The following is a 23,800-nucleotide window of genomic DNA, read 5'->3' on the forward strand; positions in this document are numbered from 1 at the left end:
ACAAATTTTGTTGCACTGGCTCAGCACAGTATTAAAGTATAGAGCAGTAGTCAAGCTATACATAAAAGGAGGCATCATGCAAATACTATTTTAGCAGTGTGCAGAGCACATTATAACATCCACAGCACTGCATGAATCAAAATGAATGAATTTAGCAAGATTGATTTGTAAAAGAGATCGACCGATAAAACAACCGCTTGACATATTGACCTGATATTTGTGTTTTTTACTAGTATCGGCATTGGCCGACACACACACACATATATATATTCTTCATTTATTTTTTAGACTTTATTTATTTTAATGTTTATGTTTTTTTTTTTTTTTAGATTTTATTTATTTTATTTTTTAGATTTTTTACTTTTTTTCTTTTCCGCCAAGATTTACAGACAGACACATCCTCATCTGCTAGAGATGCTGTGGACCCGTGCAGCCCATACATACATGCTCTTCCCCCATTAGAAGAACCTGTGCAGCTGGAAGCTGGAACATGCTTGTGCTCAGTCTATTTTAACTGTTTATTTTGTATACATAAGAGCATTAATTAATTAATTGAGACGTGTAACATTTGATGTCACTGTGTCATTTTTATTGTGTAAATGGGGCAGAAAAAGGAGTATCGGCTCCAAATATCGGCTCAGAAAAATCGGCAGCACATATCAGCCATCGGTCAAGACTGATATTAAAAAAAACAGTATCGGCCCTAAAAAATCCATATCGGTACATCACTAATATGTAAAATTAACAGTAATGCAAATCTAAAAAAAGTCTTGATTAGTTCTGTTCTGTCCAGTCAAAGTGATGGATCAGTAAACTTTAAGCAATTAGTAGTTATTGCAAAAAAAATCAGCCTGCAACTGTCAAATTACCGAGACAGATATTCACGCTCTCTGAAACACATGCTGCCGTCCCAACCACGACGCTACAGCAGAGCTAATCCCACAGCTCTTATCTTCCCCTTTCAGCAGCGATTCTTCCGTCGGACGGAGTAATAGACCTCAAAAGACTGAGAAATGATGACCACCCGCAGCGGGTGACGCCTAAAGACAGACTGGAAGAGACGGGCTGCTGGAGCTGCATCTCAAACACCAAACGTATTCATTACTGTTGACTAGAAAGGAGCCGAGCGGACACAATCCAACTCCCAAGACACTCAGCCCTGTGCCGTGGGTGCTGAATGACACGCATACGCTGATCCTTCCCGAGTGTGACAGACTGAATTTCCTCCTGTGTTCACTATTCGTTCATTTCATTTTGTCTTCTTTAACTTGAATAACGGTGCTGATTTTTTTAAATACCCGACACGTTTCCACCGTCACCTGCAGCCTTCTTAAGAGGCGAGGTGTCATTTAAAAGGTGTTCTCCCTGCGTTTCTCCTTTTTGTCTCGATAAGGATCAGCACTATTATTCGTCTTTGGTAGATTTCAATTTCAGCAGACATCTAATATCAGAAGTCTAAGTGGAGAATTACATGAAACAAAGGAGTTCAAGGATGCACATGCAGGCCTCTAGACTCTGATCGTGCAAATAGACGCGTCCCTGGAGACACATACTGTTTGCAATCTTCACGCCAGTCAGTGGAAATATTCATTATATCCACTTACACGGTTCACTGAAGCTCTGCAGGATCTCACATGTTCATTGATAACATATGGAGACTTAGTGTAATTTCTCCTAATTGTCGATTTGTTTAAATATATGCTAGAGACGTGCCAAACTGATAAAATACTATTACTTAGATGATATTGACAATTAAAAAGTGCAAACTTAAGTAAAACAGGTTTAGTGATTATAATGATGAATGTAAAACACTGTTGAATACCACACACACACACACACACTGTGGTGGGAGTTGAAAACAAAACGCGGTGGGTGAATCAAACTCCGTTTTGTCATTTCCATACATGCGAGCAGAGTGATGAGGATGCGTGAGTTCACCGCACAGAAACACACACACATTCAGGCCTGTATCTCTCCTAATCCCGGGTCCGTTATCTGCTGCTTTCAGCCAGCGGCGCTGCTGTCAGAACGACTAATGGACTTCAAAAGAGTGAAGAATGATGACCACCCGCACAAATGGGCCTGCCAGATACAAGATAGGGTATTAGGAGAACGTTTCAAACGGGGAGCTTATTTATTTCAGCCTGCCGCCGGAAATATGAACGCACGGCGCTGTGTTAACCGCACAGCTGTCTCGCCTCGTATCGGGAGAAAAGGGCAAACTGGGAACCGCTGTTAATGTTGTCATCTCTCCGTCTCAAGGTTGGAACAAACTGATGAGTCTGCTGGAACACTGCACACTCTGAGGACGGGAGGATCGTCGTGTCTGCATTTATATCATCTGCATTTAAAGGGTTGTGATTTTAAAAAATGTTATTTGATCTAATTTCTATAAGCTTGCTCATGTCTTTTGTCATCATCAGGAGCAGAATCCTTGAATTATATTGTTGCACTTATTTGAGAGTCACCGGTTCATTCATTGGCAAGTTTATGGAAGTTGGATTTTTTTTTAATTTTTTTAGAAAAATGGTAAAACATATTTCACAAACGCTGAAAAGCTTTGTGAGAAAATATTAAATCTTAATAACATGTTGATTTTGTTTCTGTAAAATTCCAGAAAGATACAAAATGACAAAAGTATGCATCTTAAAAATATCATTTTGTAGATGGAAACCGCTGTTAATGTTGTCATCTCTGCGTCTCAAGGTTGGATTAAACTGATGAGTCTTGGGGAATACTGAACACTCTGAGGACCAGATGATCGTTTTGTCTGCATTTATCTCATTATTTCTATCATCATTTGTCTGCATTTATGATCATGTTGATAATGAGTTCTTGTGACGGCTACAAAAACTAGAATTATTACTCTTTTAGTAATAAAAGAAAGGGTTAGGATTAAAAAAATAAATAAAATAAAAATGTTATTTAATCTAATTTATGTAAACTTTTGTCAAGATCAAGGGCAGCATCCATGCATTATATCATCAGTATTATTATTATATTATTACTACTGTCTATTGAAACCAGATTTAGATTTTTGCAGCAAAATGTAAACACTGTCAGGAAACCACTGGTTTAACCAGTGGTTTAACATTTCACCTTGTTGTTGTGTTGCAGACGTGGCCATCTTCCTGGTTACGAAACACTGTCTGTGTAACATGCACAAAGACCGAGGGGGTGGGGGTGGGGTGTGGGGGTGGGGGTGGAGGTGTGGGGGGGGCTTTGCTGGCTTTGATCCAATTCAATGAGGATCTCGAGAGGAAAATCTCAACAGAAAATCAATCTGTGGTTGCCTTGATAACCCTCTCCTATACTTCCTGCCTCAGATCTTGCCTGTGAATCTGCGCATGCGCTAACTTACTGTTAGTTTATATTAGTATATATTATATATTTTTATAATATATAATGACAGATTTAATAACAGATTTATTACAAATTTTATATGTCTCCAATAATTTATAGGATCCAATCTTTTTTATATACTTTTTTTTTTTTTTACTTTTTTTTATATACTTTTTTATATACATATTACATCCATGTTTATTGCATATATATATGTATACAGATAGATAGATAGATAGATAGATAGATAGATAGATAGATAGATAGATAGATAGATAGATAGATAGATAGATAGATAGATAGATAGATAGATAGATAGATAGATAGATAGATAGATAGATAGATAGATAGATAGATAGATAGATAGATAGATAGATAGATAGATAGTATATTGCATATCTTTGTATATTTTATATACATGTGACACATTCTGCCTCACTATTTATATACAACAAGATTTTACTTGTATATTTTTTCTATTTTTTCTCATTTTTCTTTCTGTGCTCTGAGCCATTGCACCAAAATTTCTTTTTGATATAAATCTGAATAACAATTAAAGTCTAACTGCTGCTGGTTTGTTGCAACCATCCACCGGGCTCCTCACCTACAGTTTACAGTAAGTTTACACCTACTACACATTCCCTTAGGAGGAGGAGGTGGGAGAGGAGGACGTTGGCCAAGCTGATATCCATCATGGACAAACCCCTCTGACCCACTGCATCAGGCCATAGAGGGAGCAGTTCTTTTTGCACAATAACCTGCTTTCCTGCAGAGCTTATCTTGCACCCACCACCTCACTGTATATTCCCCACACTGTATGTCACACCGCTGTTATATCCTTGTATACTTTGCATATTCGTTCAAATTTGATATTGTCTTTGCTTGTTTTTTGTATATATTTCGACAAGGTAATTTCCCACATGTGGGATAAATAAACATTGTGTTATGTCTTACATCTAATTCCACAGTTCTGCTGCATTCGGCCTACACAGGAGAAGGAAACGAAGCTAAACCACTGAAAAAGCCAAAACATGTAACGGGTGCTGCATGCGACACATGTAATAAGGTGACATCATACATATTCATGGTGCATTCATGTGGAGATACATAACGACATAAGGAGCTTTTAGATGAACACATAAATACAGGCTGCCGCTTGTGGAGACACAAGGACTTTTTATGCAAATCTCCGCTGACATGTATGATGACATACAGGGTTTTATATCAGCGCGAGGAGGCAGAGGCAGATTTTATGCAGCTGTTTATATGCAAGTGTGGAGTTGACGGAGAGGTTTCACGTCAGCGTGGGGAGACGGACCGAGTTTTGATGGAAATGAAATGTTCGGTCGAGGACAATAAATCAACTCGAGGAAAGAACGAAAGAAAGAAAGCAAGGATACTGGTCTGTTTGTGGCCGTTTGAAGTTCTCCGGTAGGTGGGCTTCGTACAGCTTTCGGGCCCTGCTGTTGCCCATGTCCACCATGCTCTGCAAGGAGAAAGAAATGAGCTGTTAACACCAGGACACACACACACACACACACACAGAGAGCACTTTCACACCTCACATTCAACTTCATTTGCCGACTCGTTTCCACGCGCCCAAACGCACGCAGAGTGAAAGACACACCGGCCGCATGTGTCAGGGCTAAATTAAGAAGAGGGTGATGAATGGGGTGATGATAGGAGAAGTGGAGGAGACGGAGTCGGAATAATCAGCCATCCAGAATTAATTAGTCATTGAAAACAGTGATTAACATTCATAGTGAGACCCTTTCTACTCACACGCAGCTGATGGATAGGCACTGCCCCGACAGAAACACACAAACCTGCACCACATACTACACACACACACACGAGCAGGCACCAAACAACTGGATATTAACAACTGGATGATTCAGTAAATTAATGGCATGCTAATGTGAGACTCACACACACACACGGCTTCCTCTGATTCATTGTGTGTAATGTAATCAATGTGACATGCTAGTTATCCACAAGACACTTCTAAACACACACTAATTACAGCTGTGCTGAGCATGTACATGCATGTCAACTATGTGTGACCCTGTGTGAAAGAGCAATGGAATGACTCGACTTCACATCGGTGTCATAGTTGGTACTCGAGTCTCATCTTTTATGTAAAGACCAGGAACAGAGTAAACCACACTAACTGTTTTAAGTGTGTGCACAGCCTCGCTGTTTGTGTGTTTGTACCTGGATCTGCTCAGGTGTCCATTGATCCAGATTGACGGATTTGACTCTTGAGATGTGGACGCCCAGGTTGCGGTGGATGCCAGCGCAACGGATGCACATGAACACGCCGAGGTTCCACGACGCCCATCGAGGACCTGAGAAAAAGAAAGATTTACACTTTAAAAGCCACAACGATTAAGATTCATGGTGTGATTTCAGCTTAACTGACTCATATGTGATTTAGACTTCTGTGTTAAGTTGACGCAAACTACGGCTACGGCACAAGCGTAGACCCCAACGCAGTTACCGGATAAGTACTGGATGAGCTCAGGGAGTATCGGCCGCTTCCAGATGACGTCACGCCGTCATTAGGGATGGTGATTTATAATTGGTTGGACAACAGGAAGAAGAGGAAGTGGAGGAGAGGTGAGCAGTTCCAGCGGTTGTCATCGATGCAGAGCAACTTAGCGGTTTTGTTTAGTCCTTTTATTTTTTGGATAAACTGATAAAAGCTGTGCTATTATTTAATCTTTTTAAGGATAAAACTTAAACTATAACTATAAACTATAACTACTATACGAATGAAAGGACTGAACTCAAATTATTTTGTCATTTTATTACTCTATTTTGTTATGAGTAACCTGCTGTCATTGTATTTTTTGTGTTTTATGGAAAATTAAAAATTATAAATAAAAGAAATTTATTGAGGCATCTCTTCTAAACACATTGTGAGAAATAACCACAAGCCGATCTCGCAGCTTGAGCCGAATGGAGCCGAACATATAGATGGTGTCATCTAGAAGCACCGGATACCACCCGAGCCAATCTGCAGGAAGCAAGAGCTGTAATTGGTCCACTTGGCAGTAGCATATTTACGCTTTAGTATTCCCAGCTGCTTCTCCATCTCTGCAATTTTCAAATTGATTCTTTTGGCTCAATACAGATGGAATACACCGAGTAAAGGTTAACTGAAGAGGTTCAGAGATACAAACATTCGTACTACGCATGCTCACCAAAAATTCGGCGAAAGTTTCCACTAGAAAGAAAAATTGACCCAGCTGGCAAAAAAAGACACAGCACCAACTAGTGTGGATAATCCTAACCATTTGACACAGTTTACATTCTTGAGTCACTTTGCAAATAAACTCATCGTCATGGAAATTATGGAAACGTTGAGTGAATAAAATGCATATGTGAAGATAACTCTGAAAATCCTCATTAATCCAGATACATCTAAAAACAAACCTTATTCAGTTCTGGACCTGGACAAAACTAAAGAAGTCACCAGGATGAATGGTGAAATGTCCTAAAGAAAACTCAAACAAGTCCAGTTCCTTTGATTTTAGATATCTGTTAAAGTATTCAGCGAGCAGGTGACTACTATTCCACTATTCTCTGTGAAATTCAGTCTAAACATCCTGTTATTAATTTTGTCCCCTAACAATGAAGATTTATCTCGATTCCAGCGAACTTCCAACGAACATAACTGCATAAACAACTGTAGTGAGCACTGTTCACGTCTCAGTGACTTATTGGTGGTGCCAGAAGGGCCAGTTAAAGACACAACTGTAGCGAGTTGAAAAAGTCACGAATATAAAACCCGACAGACATTGAGGATGACCTCGTGGGTTTCCACTTCAGTCACCAAAGAACAGAGATCGGGGGCTGCAGTTTGAGCTTTTAGCGCCATGTCACAAAGCCATTTGAAATTGGTTTAATGAACATGTCACCAAGGGGAATTCAGTGGCCTCCCCCAGTCCACATATCTGAATCCAGTAGAGCGCCTGTAGCTTGTTGTAGGCCAGGAGATTGACAGCATGAACGTACAGATGAGAAAACTGCAGAAATTATGTGATGCAATCATATCAATACGGAGCAGAGGCTCAAAGGAAGGTTTTCCAACATCCATAATCCACCCTTAGGCCGAGTAAAACTCCAACTAATTATGCTCTGGTAAAGATGTGCTGGGCAACTCCAATCATCTGGGGGATCTTTATGCTTTGAACGCCATGGAGTTGATTTTGTTAACAACAAATGGCTCTGACTGGTTGTAGGACTATCCAATTACATGCTGTGTTATTTGCTTCTCTGCATCGGCTCAAAAACGCCCAATAATGAAATTCAAATGGAGTCGTATCCTGATAAGAATGGAGTCCATCTGGCGATGATCCACCATGATCCATGAATTGTTTTTTTAAATGACAGAAAAATCTGAAGGCTATCTGTCATTCTGACAGGGCACACCTAGCAAAACTGGGTAAGGTAATTCACATGCAACCCTGGAAATATGTGCACAGCATCAGGGAAAATCCCACGTTCAGAGAGTTTTGCAGACTTCTGGTCACGTTCTTTGGTTGGTAATTCCAGTGTGGCAGCAGAGCAGGTGTTCAGCCTTTCAGAACTTACATTCATTTCCTTATCAAATCTTGACCACTGCACAAAGCCTTCCCCAGCACATCCCTAAGATTCTCAGTGTGGTGGCCAATCCATGTGTGAAAATGAACTGGTCTCATGCTCACTGAACCACTCTTTCAATATTTGAGCCTCATAAATCCTGGTGTTGTCATCTTGGAATATGCCCGTACCATCAAGGAAGAAAAAATCCTGGACCTGCGCAACTGCAGCTAATGCAGTAACCTACAGTAGACACTGGGCATGATGAGGTCACTCCATCTGCCTTTCGACCACATTTCTTCCCTGAAGATGATGGTTCCCCACTATCCTTCCAGTTTTTAATACTGCAGCGTTGGGACAGTTCTTAACACAGGTTCAGTAGTTTCTGTTACAATCTCTCCTTGTTGCATGCCGATGATTTGACCCCAACTCTTTTCCACCACTATCACCACCACGGGACGTGTCTTTCCACATGGTTGTTAAAGAATTGCATCAGTTGAGGTTAAATATCTTGTTCCCAGCTGAAAGATAACCGCCCACGTAGTAATTATCCAATAGGAGGCTCGTACCCATTTGCTCAGTTAAATCCAGATGGTGACTTTTTTTTTTTTTGGCCTTCGTAACTACAGCAGTTGTGTGATTATTGAAGGACTTTGTTAGAAGACAACAAGTAGTCAGTATGCTCAGTATGAGCCTTGGTATCCACTAGGACATGCAGGTATGGTACACACACTGTTGGACTTAAGTAGAAGTTAATAAAGATAAAATCCAACCAGCACGAACATTCAAAGCTTTTCCATAGGAAATTGTCTCAGTCGCTTTAGTATTTCAGAACGTACATGCTCACACATTAGGCTACCAGGAGACCCTTTGAAGACTTTCTTATCAAAACTGCTCGGGAAGTAATATTCCAAATCCATTCAATATGTCTTAATGGAATTTACTGTGTGTGTGGTTTAAAAAAAAAAAGAGAGAGAGAGAGAGAAAATACTAAAGCATGAGCACAAATTTTTGCCATAATGAGAGAGAAAAAAAGTGCAGATACATCTTAGCTTTTTATATATATACATATATTTGTATATTAAATGTACATGTGTCAGAATCGCTGCATTTCAAGTCTGCTTCAAACTGTTTCCATTTCAGTCTTCAGAGGAAGAAAATGTATAATGCCTGTACTTGCATACATTCTCACTTTCTGTTAGTGATTAATGGCTTCAATTAAACGCCGCTGTGAGTAAAAGCCTCTTTCAAAAATATCAAAGTTACTTCAAATAAAGGCTTTTCAAGGCAGTGAAAGCAGCTCTGGGTTTATTAAACTGAGTATGAAAAGCTTTCAAGGGTCAGAGCTTTTTAACCCATGAGACTAATCCTAAAAAGGAGAGAGTATAAACAAAAAATAAATAAATATATAACTGAGCTACATATAGAAACTAATTTTCTCTGAGTGCAATTGGTGACGACATGCCCTTTTTGTGGGAAAGTATTAAGCTAGGCTGATTATCTCTGGTGGAGAAGACGACAGAAGGGCAGCGAAGAACCTCCGAGCAGCCAAAGACCAAACTTTGATTCATGTTCATTCATTCACGCACAATTTTGCAGTGTCTGCTGAGATGAGGGATGGAAAGTGCTGATTATCCCAGAAGCAACTACGTCACATGAGCTGAGTCCTGCCGGTTCACTTCCCAGACGATATTCAGCATCAAACCAAGAATTAATTGTAGACAGAACTCAAACAGCAGCTGTCTGAGTATAATCTGGAAACGAGGTCTGTCTGAGTGGAGATAGTTTAGCTAGATGTACAGTTCTTAGAGGTCTACCCAGTAAATACACCCATGGCCAGATGGCAGATGAACCAGCTGCATTAGTTTGTGGTTTGAGAATATGATTTTCATTCCTTATATATTCACTGCAGAGTTAAATCCATAGCCTAAAATAGCTTCATGGAGGTTAACACCTATTTAAAAAACATTAAAAACTGGTGGCCTTAGTTAGTCTTAAAACTGTGATTCTTAAAAATGTGAAATCCTACAGTCGACATATAGCACCATTGCTAGGTTAGCAGCCTCGTTTCCACATTACCTCTAGACTCTGTTTTAACAGGTTTTCAATGTCATTCTAATGGACCGCCAACTAATAAAATGGACTCAGACAGCAGGGGATTTAAAACCTTTATAAATACCTCTATTTTCAGATCCAATAGTAGTAAGATCATGGCGGCTGATATGGAAGCATTGACAGAACCACCTGGAAAATGTATGAAAACAAAACAGACAGCCGTGCAACAATTTGCTGTGGCTAAATCTACTGATGCACAGTTTCAACCAGTAGTTTGAGGTAATGCCAAATGCTAACTGCCAATCAAACAAACGAAGAAGAAGAACTTTCTGCAACTTGCAAATATTCTGCTATGACGCAAAACAAAAGCTGAAGGCTGAACAAATGTGGATGAGAACACTGTCGGTGGTTTGTCAGTTTTAATATCTGTCTAGAGTAGTATGAAATTAATTCAGGACACTAAGGACGTCTTCAGCACACTTCAAACAACGTACTGTAGAATGTACACCGTGTCTCCTGCCATGTTTTAAGGTAAAAGATTTCACACCTGTCCAAAATGCCCACATTCGGGGCAACCTGACAACCATATTGGTTTTGGGTCAGTTCCCAGCAGATAGAATAGAAAAGTTAACTGCATGTCATTCCAATTCTTTCCACGCATTTCCTTTTTGCCTCTACTGTTCCTTTCTAAAGGCGAAAAAAAAAAAAAAAAAAAACGCCCAATCATCACAAATGATGTGTGAACAATACTCTGGCATACTTGGGGAATCTCTTTAAAATATCCTCTCTGAGGGACGTAAGGTTAAGAGCTCCCATTAGGAATCATCCATCCAAGTGTACCATTCAATAATGTTGAAAGTGGCACAAAAAAAAAAAACCCAAACTCAGCCAAATCTCAGTGGGTATGAATAGTGGACGGCACGGGAACGGCAGTCAAATCATTTTAATGGGCTACAGTGCCATCAGTGACATCTTTGGCTCTACCCTCTCTAGATTATCAAGATTCCTGTCAATCAAATTGAGGACTGAAAGCAACTTTGAACAAGTGCAAGTGCAAAGGGTCTACTGTTTATGGATGCAGGCTACATAATGATGGTGAGTCAGTACATGCTGGATAGCTCAGAGAATGCACGCAGTCCAGTGGGCTCGCTGGGATCGGGTAAGAGCATCAGTGTGTTAATGCAGTGGCACTAATGCGCTAGGCGGCCTAAAGGAGCATTAAGGTCGGGATGGCTGAGTGTTAAGCCTAAATCAAGGCAGCTCAGCCAGTGTAAGCTGGACTCTATCTGCTGGATATCTATCAATATCTGATGGACTCCACTTTAGTCCACTTTTAGATCACCTCTTTCAAAATACTCCTGAACAAATACGTCGTTCTTTCTAAGATGAGGTCATTGTGTATGCACACACATATTATACTTGCATCGAAATCAATTTTTGGTTGCACTGCAGAGCGTCCAGACATACACAGAGTATTTAATTTAAAATCAGCCCAATCCCAAATTATACTCTAAACTGTGCTGAACTATTTCAAACAGCCAGTCGTCCGTGTCTCTGGAATGATGAGCAGTCTGCACCTATTCTCTTTGATGTTTCAACCGTTGAGCAACCAGTTCCTATTAATGATGACCAGCTGCCTCTCTGGGCCACCCAGTGTAATCTGATTATTCACCACTCCGAGCAAAAATCATTTCAAAATGTTCATGTAACAAGGCATTCAAGCTTACTTTATCAGATTTAATTAAAACCTAATTAAAACCACTACATTTGAGATGGTGGACCCCAATGAGTTAGTCATGAAAACGCTTAATTGGTCTTTTGAATATTTTTATAGTAACTGCAATGGACGCAATGGAGTAAAGTGAAAGCCAAAGTGTATTTTTTTTATCATTTATTACTCCCATGGTTTCCCATGGTGTATATCAACTATCCATCTAAAGTTAAACTTAAATTCATACCAATAAGACAAACCATGATGAGCATCCTGCGTATAATACTTTTTATGTTTCAGTTCAAATGAATCTTGATTTATAAGATCTGATATCTATTCATAAAACCGTTCATAGAACCCCATTCTCTTGTCAGAAATCTCACGAGGCAGTGCAAAGAAATTAGTCCACGTGCGAGGGAAATCTAAAATGTGACTGAAGCTACGACAGTGACAGCCCCGTTGGGCCTGAGTATGACAACGAGGAAGTGCTGCACAAAGGCAAAGCCACACATAAGACACATGTGAAGCTAGGGGGAAAATATTGTGGAAATACCACAAAATTCTTGAACCAATCCCGACATTAGTTTTAATTTTAAGCAAAATTGTTTTGAAACTGAAATATCACCAATGCCTTTTTGAATTACCATGACCTGGATGACCGAGAACCTTCACAGACATCACCAAATGAATTAATGTTGGATTAAATCGGAACGGGACCTTGTGAATCCAAATTTCATCGAATCAGGAAATCAGTAGCAAAACCTACTGGCCTCCATTAACTAGCAGATGTCCCAGTCAAGTTTGTTTTGGCCTCAATCAATAGAGCACCAGGCATCACGTGACTTTTTTGTTGACTCCGCCATATTGGCAGGAAAAATCTGAGGAAAATGAAACGCGCCAGTGCTGATTTCAAGTATTCGGATATATAAAACTACCTCATTAACTTTCACTGAAAGCATTCAAGAGTCTGGAGGGTCCAAATGGACACAGTCAGGCTTCAGGATCCAGCTTTGGAGTTTGTCGGCTAAAAACAGCGTTTCTTTGTCATAACTGCAGCATAATTAAATGAGCTAATCACTTTACTAAATAGTCTCCATTATATTCCAACCTTTTATGACAGTAACACAGTTTAAATGAATGTCTAAATGCACCAACATACACTAAATTATTCTTTTATTTTTATTTATTATACATGTGCATTCTACTGCGTATAGTAACATAATCACAATAACAAGTAACTGTTTAATCACTGTGAGTAGTTTTAGTGCTGAATGACCAACATCTCTTCGTAATCCATATATTAAACATTAGACTAACTTTGCTTTATGAAAAGAAATCTGTTTGACATCGTGTTAAAATAAATAAATAAGTCATTACGCTTGGAAAACGCTGTCCCTGATAGAAAGTGATCTCTACACAAGAGAAATCAGTTTCTTGAATAATCTCACCGTTACGTTTTCTGCTTCTTGGGCGTTTTTTTGCAGTAATCTTCCGTCTTGTGGGATCTTTGGGAATCCTATAAAACGATTTCCACTTTTCTTGTCCCCGTCTATTCTGGAAATCCTGGGGCACAACAGCCCCAGGTTAATTAGTTAGTTGCTCACAGTTGTCACCCAAAGAGTGGGCTTTCCTACCAGTATGGCAGCATTGACACCAGCTCCCGGAGCTCTGTACCGATCTTTTAATATCAAGTATTGGCCGATCTTAAATTAACTAACTTTAAGGCGTTTTTTATTGTATTTATACTCTCATAGATCATGTGTGCACCATGCGACTGTATGAAGTCCAATAAATAGGGCTGTTAAAGTTAATGTAGTGCAGAGAGAGGATACCTTGGCTCTGTGGATCTGTGTTGTGCACTACAGAAACGGGCTGGTCAAACTCTGTAGTGCTTTTGTCCTTGGAATTGTCTCGAGGAAACTTCACCCATCTTTATTTTACATGTTTAGCATTGTGATTTTGGTTGTTCTTCAGGCCTACAATAAAGCGTCCCAATGCCAATAGGGACATCCCTACAGTTAACATGTCAGTGCACCAAGTCTTTAACCTGCTACTAAATCCATAGCAACAATCTCACAAAAACAAAGTGCCACGACACCCAATCAGCATGCACTTTGGCGTATAACATTAAACTTTTGTGGCAGGTGCAATTTAACAGCAAATGTTAGAAAAAGGCCGTGCAGAGTAAAGGCCACTCTGATTTATGAGTCCTGACCTCCTGCACTGGTCTGTATCTATTAACCTACTGTCTTGTTTGTACGCCGTCCTGCTCTGAATCGCGTCTTTCATCCCGTTGAAGCATGAGCCGAATGCAAACTGAACGGTACACGGATCGCAGCAGCACGGTTCCAGAAGCATTAGCGCGCGCTCGTCTCATGCAGATTCAGTAACACCTCTCTTACACCATTCATCTTTACACTTGCTCTGCGTCGAACTTTGGACAAAAATAGAAAGCTGAGTGGTGTTCTCTCAGCAGACATGAGCCCTGCAGTCCCTACACACACACACACACACACACACACACACACACACACACACACACACACACACACACACACACACACACACACACACACACACACACACACACACTACAAAAACACCAAAGCTAATTTGTAGACTGCTGACCTGATTAGACACAAATGAGCTTTTTTTTTTTTTTTTTACCCTCACACACAGATGAACACACATTCTGGTGCAGGTAAACTCTACACCTTGTGCAGAGCTTTCAAAGAAGGGCATGCCAGCATCCACACGTTATCCCATGCGCGTTCTCGCGTGCATACACTCACAGATGCATGCGCTGAGACAAACAAGCCGAGTTATCCCAGCTCAGAGACACACAGGGAGGCAGGGAGGCAGGCGCACACCCCCGGAGCCTTGATGAGTGACAGCACAACTTTCCAACCGAGCGGGGGGACAGTCAGCCGAGCATGAAATTAAAGGCCCGACTGTCAACCTGAGGACAGTCAGGACGGCGACTGACGTGCGCGTGTGTGTGTGTGTGAATGTGTGTGTGGTTGATAGGCAGGGATGGTGAGCGCATACGTCAAGTGAGGTACGTTTGTTGCACCCTCCTGCAGAGATCTGCCTCCATCTAATGCAGAATATACGTCAAACGAACGTGGGACATCCTGAATTTACTGACGTGAGTCCCGGGCAGATGCAAGTTTAAAAATTTAAAGCTTCAACCTCCCAACACCTGAGCTTTAGTTGCATTTTTTTGCAGTGTGCATTTTTAATTTCTCCAAGGTATTTGGGACTAGTAGGACATAAGAATGTCCTCATATGTGGACACAGGGGTATTATTTCTCTATATATTATAAAAATAAAAGTCACCAATATGTAACAATACATAAATACTTTTTATTATTATAATATCTTCGACAGAATTGAAAACAATGAAATTCCAACATCCTCAAACGTGTACTTGCTTATTAGCGACGTTGTAGCTCATTAGAAACAGAATTTGTTAAATTAGAAAAGTTAAAAAGCATAAAAAAGCGTAGAATCTCATGACGTTTTGTACCTTGTCCACTTTTCTCCTGTGATCAGCCTAAAGAATGACCGCTATTGTGTTCTGACACCGACTCACATATGGACACTCTGCTACCACTAGATGGCAGACTAAAATGTCCACATATGAGGATGCAGGGTCTCAGGAGGTTAACGCTAAAGTAGGAAGACACAGTTTGTGGACTGTGTCTGGTTAGAGTCGAATAAATCCTGCAGGACTGACTGAAGTCTGAACCACTGTCACGACCATGTTCCTACCACCTTTTAACTGAATTTTTCCTTTTTTATTATTTTATATTAATATGCTACGAAGCAATTATACTTCCTTTAATTATTATATGAGTCAAGATTCAGTTTTACTTCTAGGAACAAGAAACAGCAGCTAATTTAGAAAAGGCTGAACGGCACAAGAAAATAAAATATATACCTGTGCAAAAATTCAGCTGAAGTTTAACAACCCCCATCTCCTAATTAATAAAATGTTGCCTTGGTAAATCATCGGACGGCCGCCAGAATCTTAAATAGAGGCCAGAGGAGAGTGCAGGAGGAGCAGAGGCTGTGGGGAAACATAAAGAAGCACTGTGCTGCTCCCTGCTGGCCCATTAATGTGATTCAGTGACAGCGGTGACGAGGACGTACCCTCTTCTTTTGTAATAACAGAAAAAATAAAAAAATAAATAAATTAAAAAAAAGACTCGTCATCTGCTCTCGTCTGGTCGCAAACAAATGGCCGACCATTACGGTGCAGACAGTCCATAAAAGGGGGACAGATGGGTCCGGCATGGAGGCATTATCAGACTAGACTCAGCCAAAGTACTGGAAATAAAAATAAAAACAGCTCTACAGTCTGGCATGTGGGTTGTCTCATTAAAATAACTTGGACGAGCATCAGCAAAGGCTGCAGCAGCGCAGACTTTAAACCGATAGCGGATAAAAACAGAGATGGAAAAGTGAAGAGAGGATTCCATCTGCTGGTGATAAAAGGGATTGTGACTCGGATTTATTTATTATAGAAGATTCCTGTTACATTATTCAAACAACTCAAACCTTTTATTTCAAAGTTCAGAGCTCTTTTATTATTTTCAGTTATTTATCAAAGACATTATCAACTTAAAAATTGTGCAAACTAAATAATTTACTGATATTTTCTTGTTGTGTTGCACATAAACAGATCATTTCTGACGACCTGCATTGAGAAACCGGTTCAGTATTTATTCCTTTTAATTAAAAAATGATGCTAAACTTGACTGTGGCACATTTGGCTTTTGAGTTCAAGATGGTATAAGGAAAATATTCATTCATGCCATCAGTGCTGCAAAAAATAAATAAATAATAGGTAGAAATATTTGCAGGGACAGGGCTACAATATGACCCTACATTTCTGGTGGTATAATTTACCTAAATATATATGATGAGCAAAAACGACTGGATAAAAATTAGGTTGTTTTCTATTAATGAATTCAAGTTGTTTTTTTTTATTTTTATGAATGTGATACAATCCAGAGAATACACGGAGAATACACATCATCTATCTGTGAAGCTGCAACCACAAAACTCATTTGTACTCAACAAACAACGTTCACAACTTACAAATCATCATTTTATTTTGTGGTTGTTTTTTCTTTTAATCACAGCATCGTCCCCTAAACTGCTACACAGTGATAAGCCTTATCTGCCGCGTGAAGGGGCTGAAGTACGCGCCTTTGTTTTGGTCTTTTATCAGAATGATTTGTAGCCGACATTAGCTGCAACCTAAACTGCATCAACAACGTGTTCCCTGCTATTCTACGGATGTTAAACACTGTAACACAGACAAACGAATCGCACTAGAAACCTGAGCCGCGTGCTGCAATATTCTAGGTCCGTTCCCTTCGCAGTCCATCACAAAGCTAACCCGCCCTTCACACCTTTAAATGTGTACAATTTCACATTTGTGCGTGTGTGTGTGCGTGTGTGCAAGCTTTTGGCTCCCGATGAGAGTGTGTTTCATGTGTGTGAAGGAAGCGTTGTACCAAGGACAGGTCGTCAAAGTGCTGAGTGGCCCTCGGGCGCTGGCCAAGATGTGCTGCGCCAGCACAGAGGACAGCATGTGCCAGCTCAGAGCGCCCCCGACACAAATCATAACACTGACAATCAGCCAGGCCGAGTGTGTGTACGTGTGCGTTTTCATTACGTTGTTGGGGCCAGGCTCTCACGGAACACTTACGCTGTGGGGCCATGTTGTCCTTGTGGGGTCCCACAACTTTTTCAGACTATTGAGCATCGTAAAGTCTAAGGACGGACATCGAGAATCGGTTCTTTAAAAGAACCAGGTCCGACTGCTTAAATTTAACAGCATCATTAGCCTTAATGTTTAACAATTCTTTTTGTGCCGAATCTTTACATCGAAGCACATCATTCACATCACATGACGACACGGAAAGACATGATGGCAAAGATACTTATCCGATGCAAAGTGTGGCTGCACTTCTGCAAAAGGGACTGTAACAAGCAAGGGCGATAACACCACCAACATTAAACACCGAGAAAGCCGTGTGTTGGACGATCTCCGGTCAATAAGTCTCAGGAGAGAAAGGCTCGTGATCTGTGGATGTTGTGAAGACATTGGTTTTGCATAAAGTGCATGCAACCTTGCATCCACTCTGCAGCTACTCACCATGAGGAGGCTTCTTCTTCTCCCTGGGACATTTAGGAGCAGCAACACAGAGGTGGAGTCTAATAGACAGTGCCTACAGTGAAGGCAGAGACCCAGAGCTAACCTATATACCGGCCACCAAATGTTGATTGTGGTCTAACTGACCTGGACGATGACACGTTGGATTGGCTTACTGCAATGGAGCTGAAGGTCTAGAGATGTATGCAAGAAAATCCTGTGACCAATTTCCTATTTGTTTACTTCACACAAGCTCTTATCCCTTGTTTAGAAACTCAATAAAATTTCTGCTGTTTACACAAAATCATGACCGTCTACTTTTTCTAAACCAAAACTTCACAGGAGGAAGTGATAAGGGAACAGATAAGCAGAATCGTTAATGCAATTGGTACCAATAAAATCTTATCAATGCCCATCCCCAGTAAAGACTAGGTTTTAGGCTAAATGTGAGCATGTTCAGGGTAAGGTATTATAGTAGTAAAGTATTATTTCAAAATGATTCTGTGTGTATGTTCTTGCTTTTATTCAGTTGTGGGGGTCAGACTCTTGTGCGGTACTAATGTTGTGGGGTCATGCTGCCTTTGCAGGGACAACATTTTAATTGAAGACTTGGATTATTTGAGTTTTACACCATCAGGAGTGAGGACATCGTGGCTGGTCTTCACTACTTTACAAGTCTGTTCGAGGTCAAAGACTCAGTTTTAGGGTGCAGGATACAATCAGGTTGTGGTGTGTTTAAGTGGCATGGGAAATCATCACGTCAATGAATGTCCTCACGCTAAGAGCCATACAAGCGTCTGTGCGTGTGCGGTTGTTGAGTCACATTGGTGAGAGGATTGTGTTAAAACCGAAGGTGCAATTTATTGTCTGGACTCCGAGCAGCGGACGGACTAAGATGCTGGGGAGGACAGGAAAATGGAAGTGCAATCAATAAAGTCTCCATCTCCCTCCGTCTCTGACACACAAACACACACACACACACACACACACAGGAAATGTAGGGCAGTGTGGGTAGACAGAAGGCAGGACCGAGGGTGGAATTACATCTGCGAGGCTAAGGTGAGTCACCACACTGCAGTGATCGTAGCAGGGCAGCCGCACCCAGACAGGAATGATGCAGCAGGCGAGTACGGACGACTGACAGCAGCTGATTACACCAAGCGAGACCAGAGCTCTGCGTTTTGAGTGGTCAATCAGAACATGATGCTTGTTTAAGAAAAAACACAATCAATAAAAGCTAATGCACAGCCTCTGCTGAAACTTCCACTCACGTCCACTTCTGAAAGCACCTGTGTGGGAGTGCAGAGCCTGTAAAGAACCTATGCAAGTTCAAATTTAACATTTCAGTTTTGATATAAAATGATTTGACTTAATTGACTTTAACTTTTCAAACATAAATCTTTCATTATCATATCTTTATTCCCATATGCAATAGAGCTTGTATCAACTAGTCAACTGTGCTGCTGCGTCTTTAAGCATCTTGTCGACTAGTCGCCGATCATGTGACAGTAACAACATGGACGCCTCCTAGAAGGCAGGTGAGGAGTCCACTCAGTCAATCGACAAACTAGCAGCGGTTCATCAAGTGTGTGGAGATAGTTCACTAAAGATGAAGCCCATATTACCGTGACATGTGAGTCCTGAGATACAACCAAAGATCCACTGATCTGACAGGACATCTCCTAACTACGTCCGACAATAGATTGTGTTCGAGTTTAAATGAACTTGCAGAAAAGCCTCCGCAGTTTCATTTGTGTGAGACGCTACAAGGTCAAGAATATAAATTAATTGTTGCAAAGTTGTCTTTTACTTTCTGTTGTGTTTTCATGTGTGACATCATCAACCACTCGAGATCGACTGGACTTTCACCACATTAGTCATTCAACCCTAATATGCAGAATACATACCTACACCCTCCACTGCATTTAATTTTCTGTTTTTTTGTACTTATTTAATGTTACTTTACATAATGTATTTTTTTTTTATCTCACGTGTGCTCTGTCTGTAAACTGTCTGATGTTGCAAAGCTGCAAATTTCACCCAGCCTCATGCGGTGTACACTCCTACAAAATCTGCACATGTAAACATGTTTTTACTAATCAGGTAGTTTAGGTTTGTGTTCTTACATGAGTTATGACAAAGACTTTGATTTTCTAGCTACGAGTCTGTGAGAATAAATCCAAACACGCATTGTTATTTGGCTGATATCAGCGTTTCGGTCGGTGCAGTTGGTGCACCTCACAGTTCATGCACAGATGCTGTGACTTTATGACTAACATAAGTAAACATGCCTCAGGTCGCAGGGTGCAGCCACTAATGCAGAACACACAATCAGCGGATCAGATTTTATCCAGTTCAGTTAAGAAAATATTTACTTGATTAAGTGTTATGACCATTTACAGTCTGAACAAGAATCTGCACTGACATGGAATAAAGCACTGAACTTTTATCTGGTATGTGGGAAGAATGTGTTTGTAGTAGTATTTATATGATGGGCAACGCAAGATCTTCATAACATTCATTATTCATGATGCTAAAGGTTTCTGTAGACGATTAGACCTGCTGTTCTATAACCATGTGGCAACTAATAGAGCACACAACCTGAAAAATATACCATGCAATGTAACTGTATATAAGCATCATTTTTGCAACAGAACTTTGATCTGGATTCACTCTGTTGGGAACTGATCATTCATCTCCAGCAAAATCTCAGAACATTTGGGGTGAGTTTTAAAGGTTAATGGAGAGAAGAGTAAAATAAATGGAGTCATACACATAATCTGAGCACCATGGAGTTGAATTTGTCAACAGCAAAATGGCTCTGATTGATCAGAATGACCATCCAGTTGCATGCAAATGTATAATTTTCTCTGTATTAGTTGAAAATCATCCCATAATTACATCCAAACAGTGTGTCTTAGATCTACGTTTAGAGTTGTAGAGCTAAGTTCAAAAAGAACATGATGAAGTTATAAATAACTACAAATGAAACACAAATTCAAACCTCTAATAGTTAACTAATAGTATGTTTAGTTCTGATTAACTCTTTAATTAATATAAGAAACACGTACTCAGCCTTTGTGGCATAATGAAGCTTTGACAGATGTGAATCCACCAGGAGGCAAAACGACGTGATCGGGACGTCCCTTCTCGTCACAACAAACCTCTCAGAGCAGAATCAGAAAGCGGTTACACACTTTGCACATGCAACATACAACACAGGGCACCACACACTCAGGGTGCAGCTACAGGACCCGGGGGTGCAAAAGAGCAGAGGAGCGTCAATAGAGTGAAAGTTTTTACTGTGTTTGCAAAACGGAAAACACAATAAAACATGATTTGGAGATATTAGAAGCTGCCAATGTGAACTAAGAATGAAATATTTCAACAATTTGTGCTAAAATCTTAAAGTCCACTTGTGCTTTTTTCAAAATCTTTCAACAATGAAATGTGGTTTGTTAGTTCAAGAAATAAGTTTAAAACTAAAATGAAAGCACGGGTGACCACAACGCAAGAAATAGGATCATGCCCCTGCTGAGAAAAACCACAGGCATCATAAAGATCTGCAGAAATCTGGCATATAAACTGCTGTATAAGTGCACTGTCCTTCCATGTGCATACACAACCTCGAGACACAACCCCCAGATTAGGATGAATCTAAAAAAATGAACAAAATGCATAAACGGGGGAAAAAATGGAAAAAGAAGCAGCGTAAGCTGCAGGCAGTGATGAATCCTGATCCAGTAGTTGGAGGAGGTCCACATCTTCACAATGACGCAAAACACATTTAATCTGAGTCATATGCAGCTCCGAGAGGAGCCGTTCAAACTCCACTCAAAAGAATGGGAAATCACGCATTCACCGACACACTTCACCTTAAAATGTGATTTAATGTTGCCTGATAAATCTTACAAAACCTTTTACATTTAAAAAGTGATATTTCAGTTTTAAACTGCATATTCTATCACTGAGATACATTAATGGACGTAGGCCGAACTGAGGACTGGTTCTCGAGGTTTTAGGAAAGCTTCTCGATAAAACAGCATTTTAAAATACGTGCAAGGCAATATTAAACTTTATATTTTCTGAATGGAGTTTTGCATAACTGGAAACACAGGACGCCAGAGACGAGGTGTTGGCTAAACCACCTGCGCCCAATCACCCAGCCACCAAATCAACTCTCATTAGCGGCTGTCGCGAGACTTTCCACGAGCAAACTTACACCTGCAAACTAAACGCTCAACATCACACACGAACACGTTTTCCGCTCATAAATAACCCAGTCAAGGACATGACATCGATCCTGTCGGTGCCGAAGCTGCGTCAAGACAAACGCAGTGACACGACAAGACACCGGAACTACAGGCTACTGCATTTCAGAATAAAATGCTTTACGCACGCATTTAGAGCAAACTCGAACGAACAGACACAATAAAGGAAACATAAAGCATGTCACTTCAGCTGTACAAAAAAAAAAACACCTTTCCGTAACACACAACTCCATCTTATTCATGTTAATGCAGCTTAACATTTACCTATACGTAAATAGTGTAGTTTACTATTTTTAATAATAATTCTTGTAGATTTGTACATTGCAGAGCTCGTATATTTCGTTTAAATTTTATTTTACTGGATTTTTACTTATATTTTTATACATTTCATATACATACATACATATATTGTTTAATTTTATTTTAATAGCTTTTTATTTATTTTATTTTTACTTGTGGTCCTCTAGAGTGTTTTTATATGAACTTTACCTATCGTGACCAAGGAATTTCCCTTGTGGCTGAATAAAGACTGATTATTTCAAGACTTTATGTAAATTTGAACTGTTGTGACCAAGCAATTTTGAAAAACAGTCAGTAAATAAGCAAGACAACTCAACAATAAGATAATATTTACTGTCGTTTTTCTCAAATTTCTCCTTTTTTTTAAATTATAAATACAAATTGGATTAGAACTTTATTTTAAAAAATCTCTCACCGGAAGTTGTTTGTTTCTGTGGTTACTGTGGCACCATATGTCTCGATACTATTAATTGTGGGTTTAATTATACCTGGAAGACACTACAAAAAGGCTCATTTGCGTGGTACATTTTAAATATGTGCATGTATACGTGTATTTTTAAAACACTTTAATGGGAATAAGACTGTCTGGCCGCAGGTGGAAGCAGGTTCAGGTGAGAGGGATGGTGGAGTAGCTCTGCATGAATGACTCTCCTCAGAATAACGTTGCACTGAGCCGCTTCATCCTTTCACACACCTGAACCTTTTCCAACCCCTGGACACTGTCAGCTTTACCTTTGGCCTCGCAGTCAGCGCAGTACTTGTTGTCCTCCTCTCTCAGCAGTTTGGACAGGATGGCCTGATGCTGCTCGTTCAGTTTCTGAGCTTTTTCTCTCTCTGACCGCGTCGTCATTGTCGCCAGAGTTTGGACGGTCAGTCCCGTTTGTGTAGAGGCGATATAAAAAATGAGAAATAAAACCCACACGGTCCTCGGGTTGCGTTAGAAATGGCGGGACATGTCCCCCCGTGTAGCCGCACCGGACTGTCCCTGTCTCAGTTAGCTGCGACCTGCTAGCGACAAGGTAGCAGCATCATCATCCCTGCTGCGTTCACAGTGGTGGGAATTTCTGGTTTCAAGCGGCATCATCATCCCTGCTACGTTCCTAATAGTGGGAATTTCCGGTCTCCGAGCAGCAGCAGTTTGCTTAGTACTGTGTGCCGAATTTTGCACTAGTTTAGTAACATTAGGTAGCTTCTGCTTATTGTTTATACAGTGTTTAATGTTCACCTTATCTGTATTTTTGTATCATCTTCTGTTGTCTCACCTGTACATAGGTTTTCGTCTGTAATATTGCCCATATGCTATAAAAACTACCTGCACCATACCAGTTATATACCCATACACTACGTATGCTAAATGCACTTACA

General features: G+C 40.3%; 1 protein-coding gene across 10 annotated transcripts in view; it reads right to left on the reverse strand.

The window, feature by feature from the left end:
• The window catches only part of smap1 (small ArfGAP 1), a 106,672-nt gene extending 83,193 nt beyond the window's left edge, over positions 1-23,479 (reverse strand). For all 10 annotated transcript variants that reach the window (XM_047602944.1, XM_047602938.1, XM_047602941.1 and 7 more), the window contains exons 1-3: positions 23,168-23,479; positions 5,557-5,690; positions 4,743-4,828 (exon numbers count right to left, since the gene is read on the reverse strand). In XM_047602944.1, the coding sequence (XP_047458900.1) occupies positions 4,743-4,828; positions 5,557-5,690; positions 23,168-23,285 (338 nt within the window). In that variant the 5' untranslated portion in view covers positions 23,286-23,479. The remainder of the gene's footprint in view (positions 1-4,742; positions 4,829-5,556; positions 5,691-23,167) is intronic.
• Between the last annotated feature and the right edge of the window lie 321 nt (positions 23,480-23,800).

Source organism: Mugil cephalus, chromosome 13, assembly GCF_022458985.1.
Source record: "Mugil cephalus isolate CIBA_MC_2020 chromosome 13, CIBA_Mcephalus_1.1, whole genome shotgun sequence".
NCBI classification, from domain to species: domain Eukaryota; kingdom Metazoa; phylum Chordata; class Actinopteri; order Mugiliformes; family Mugilidae; genus Mugil; species Mugil cephalus.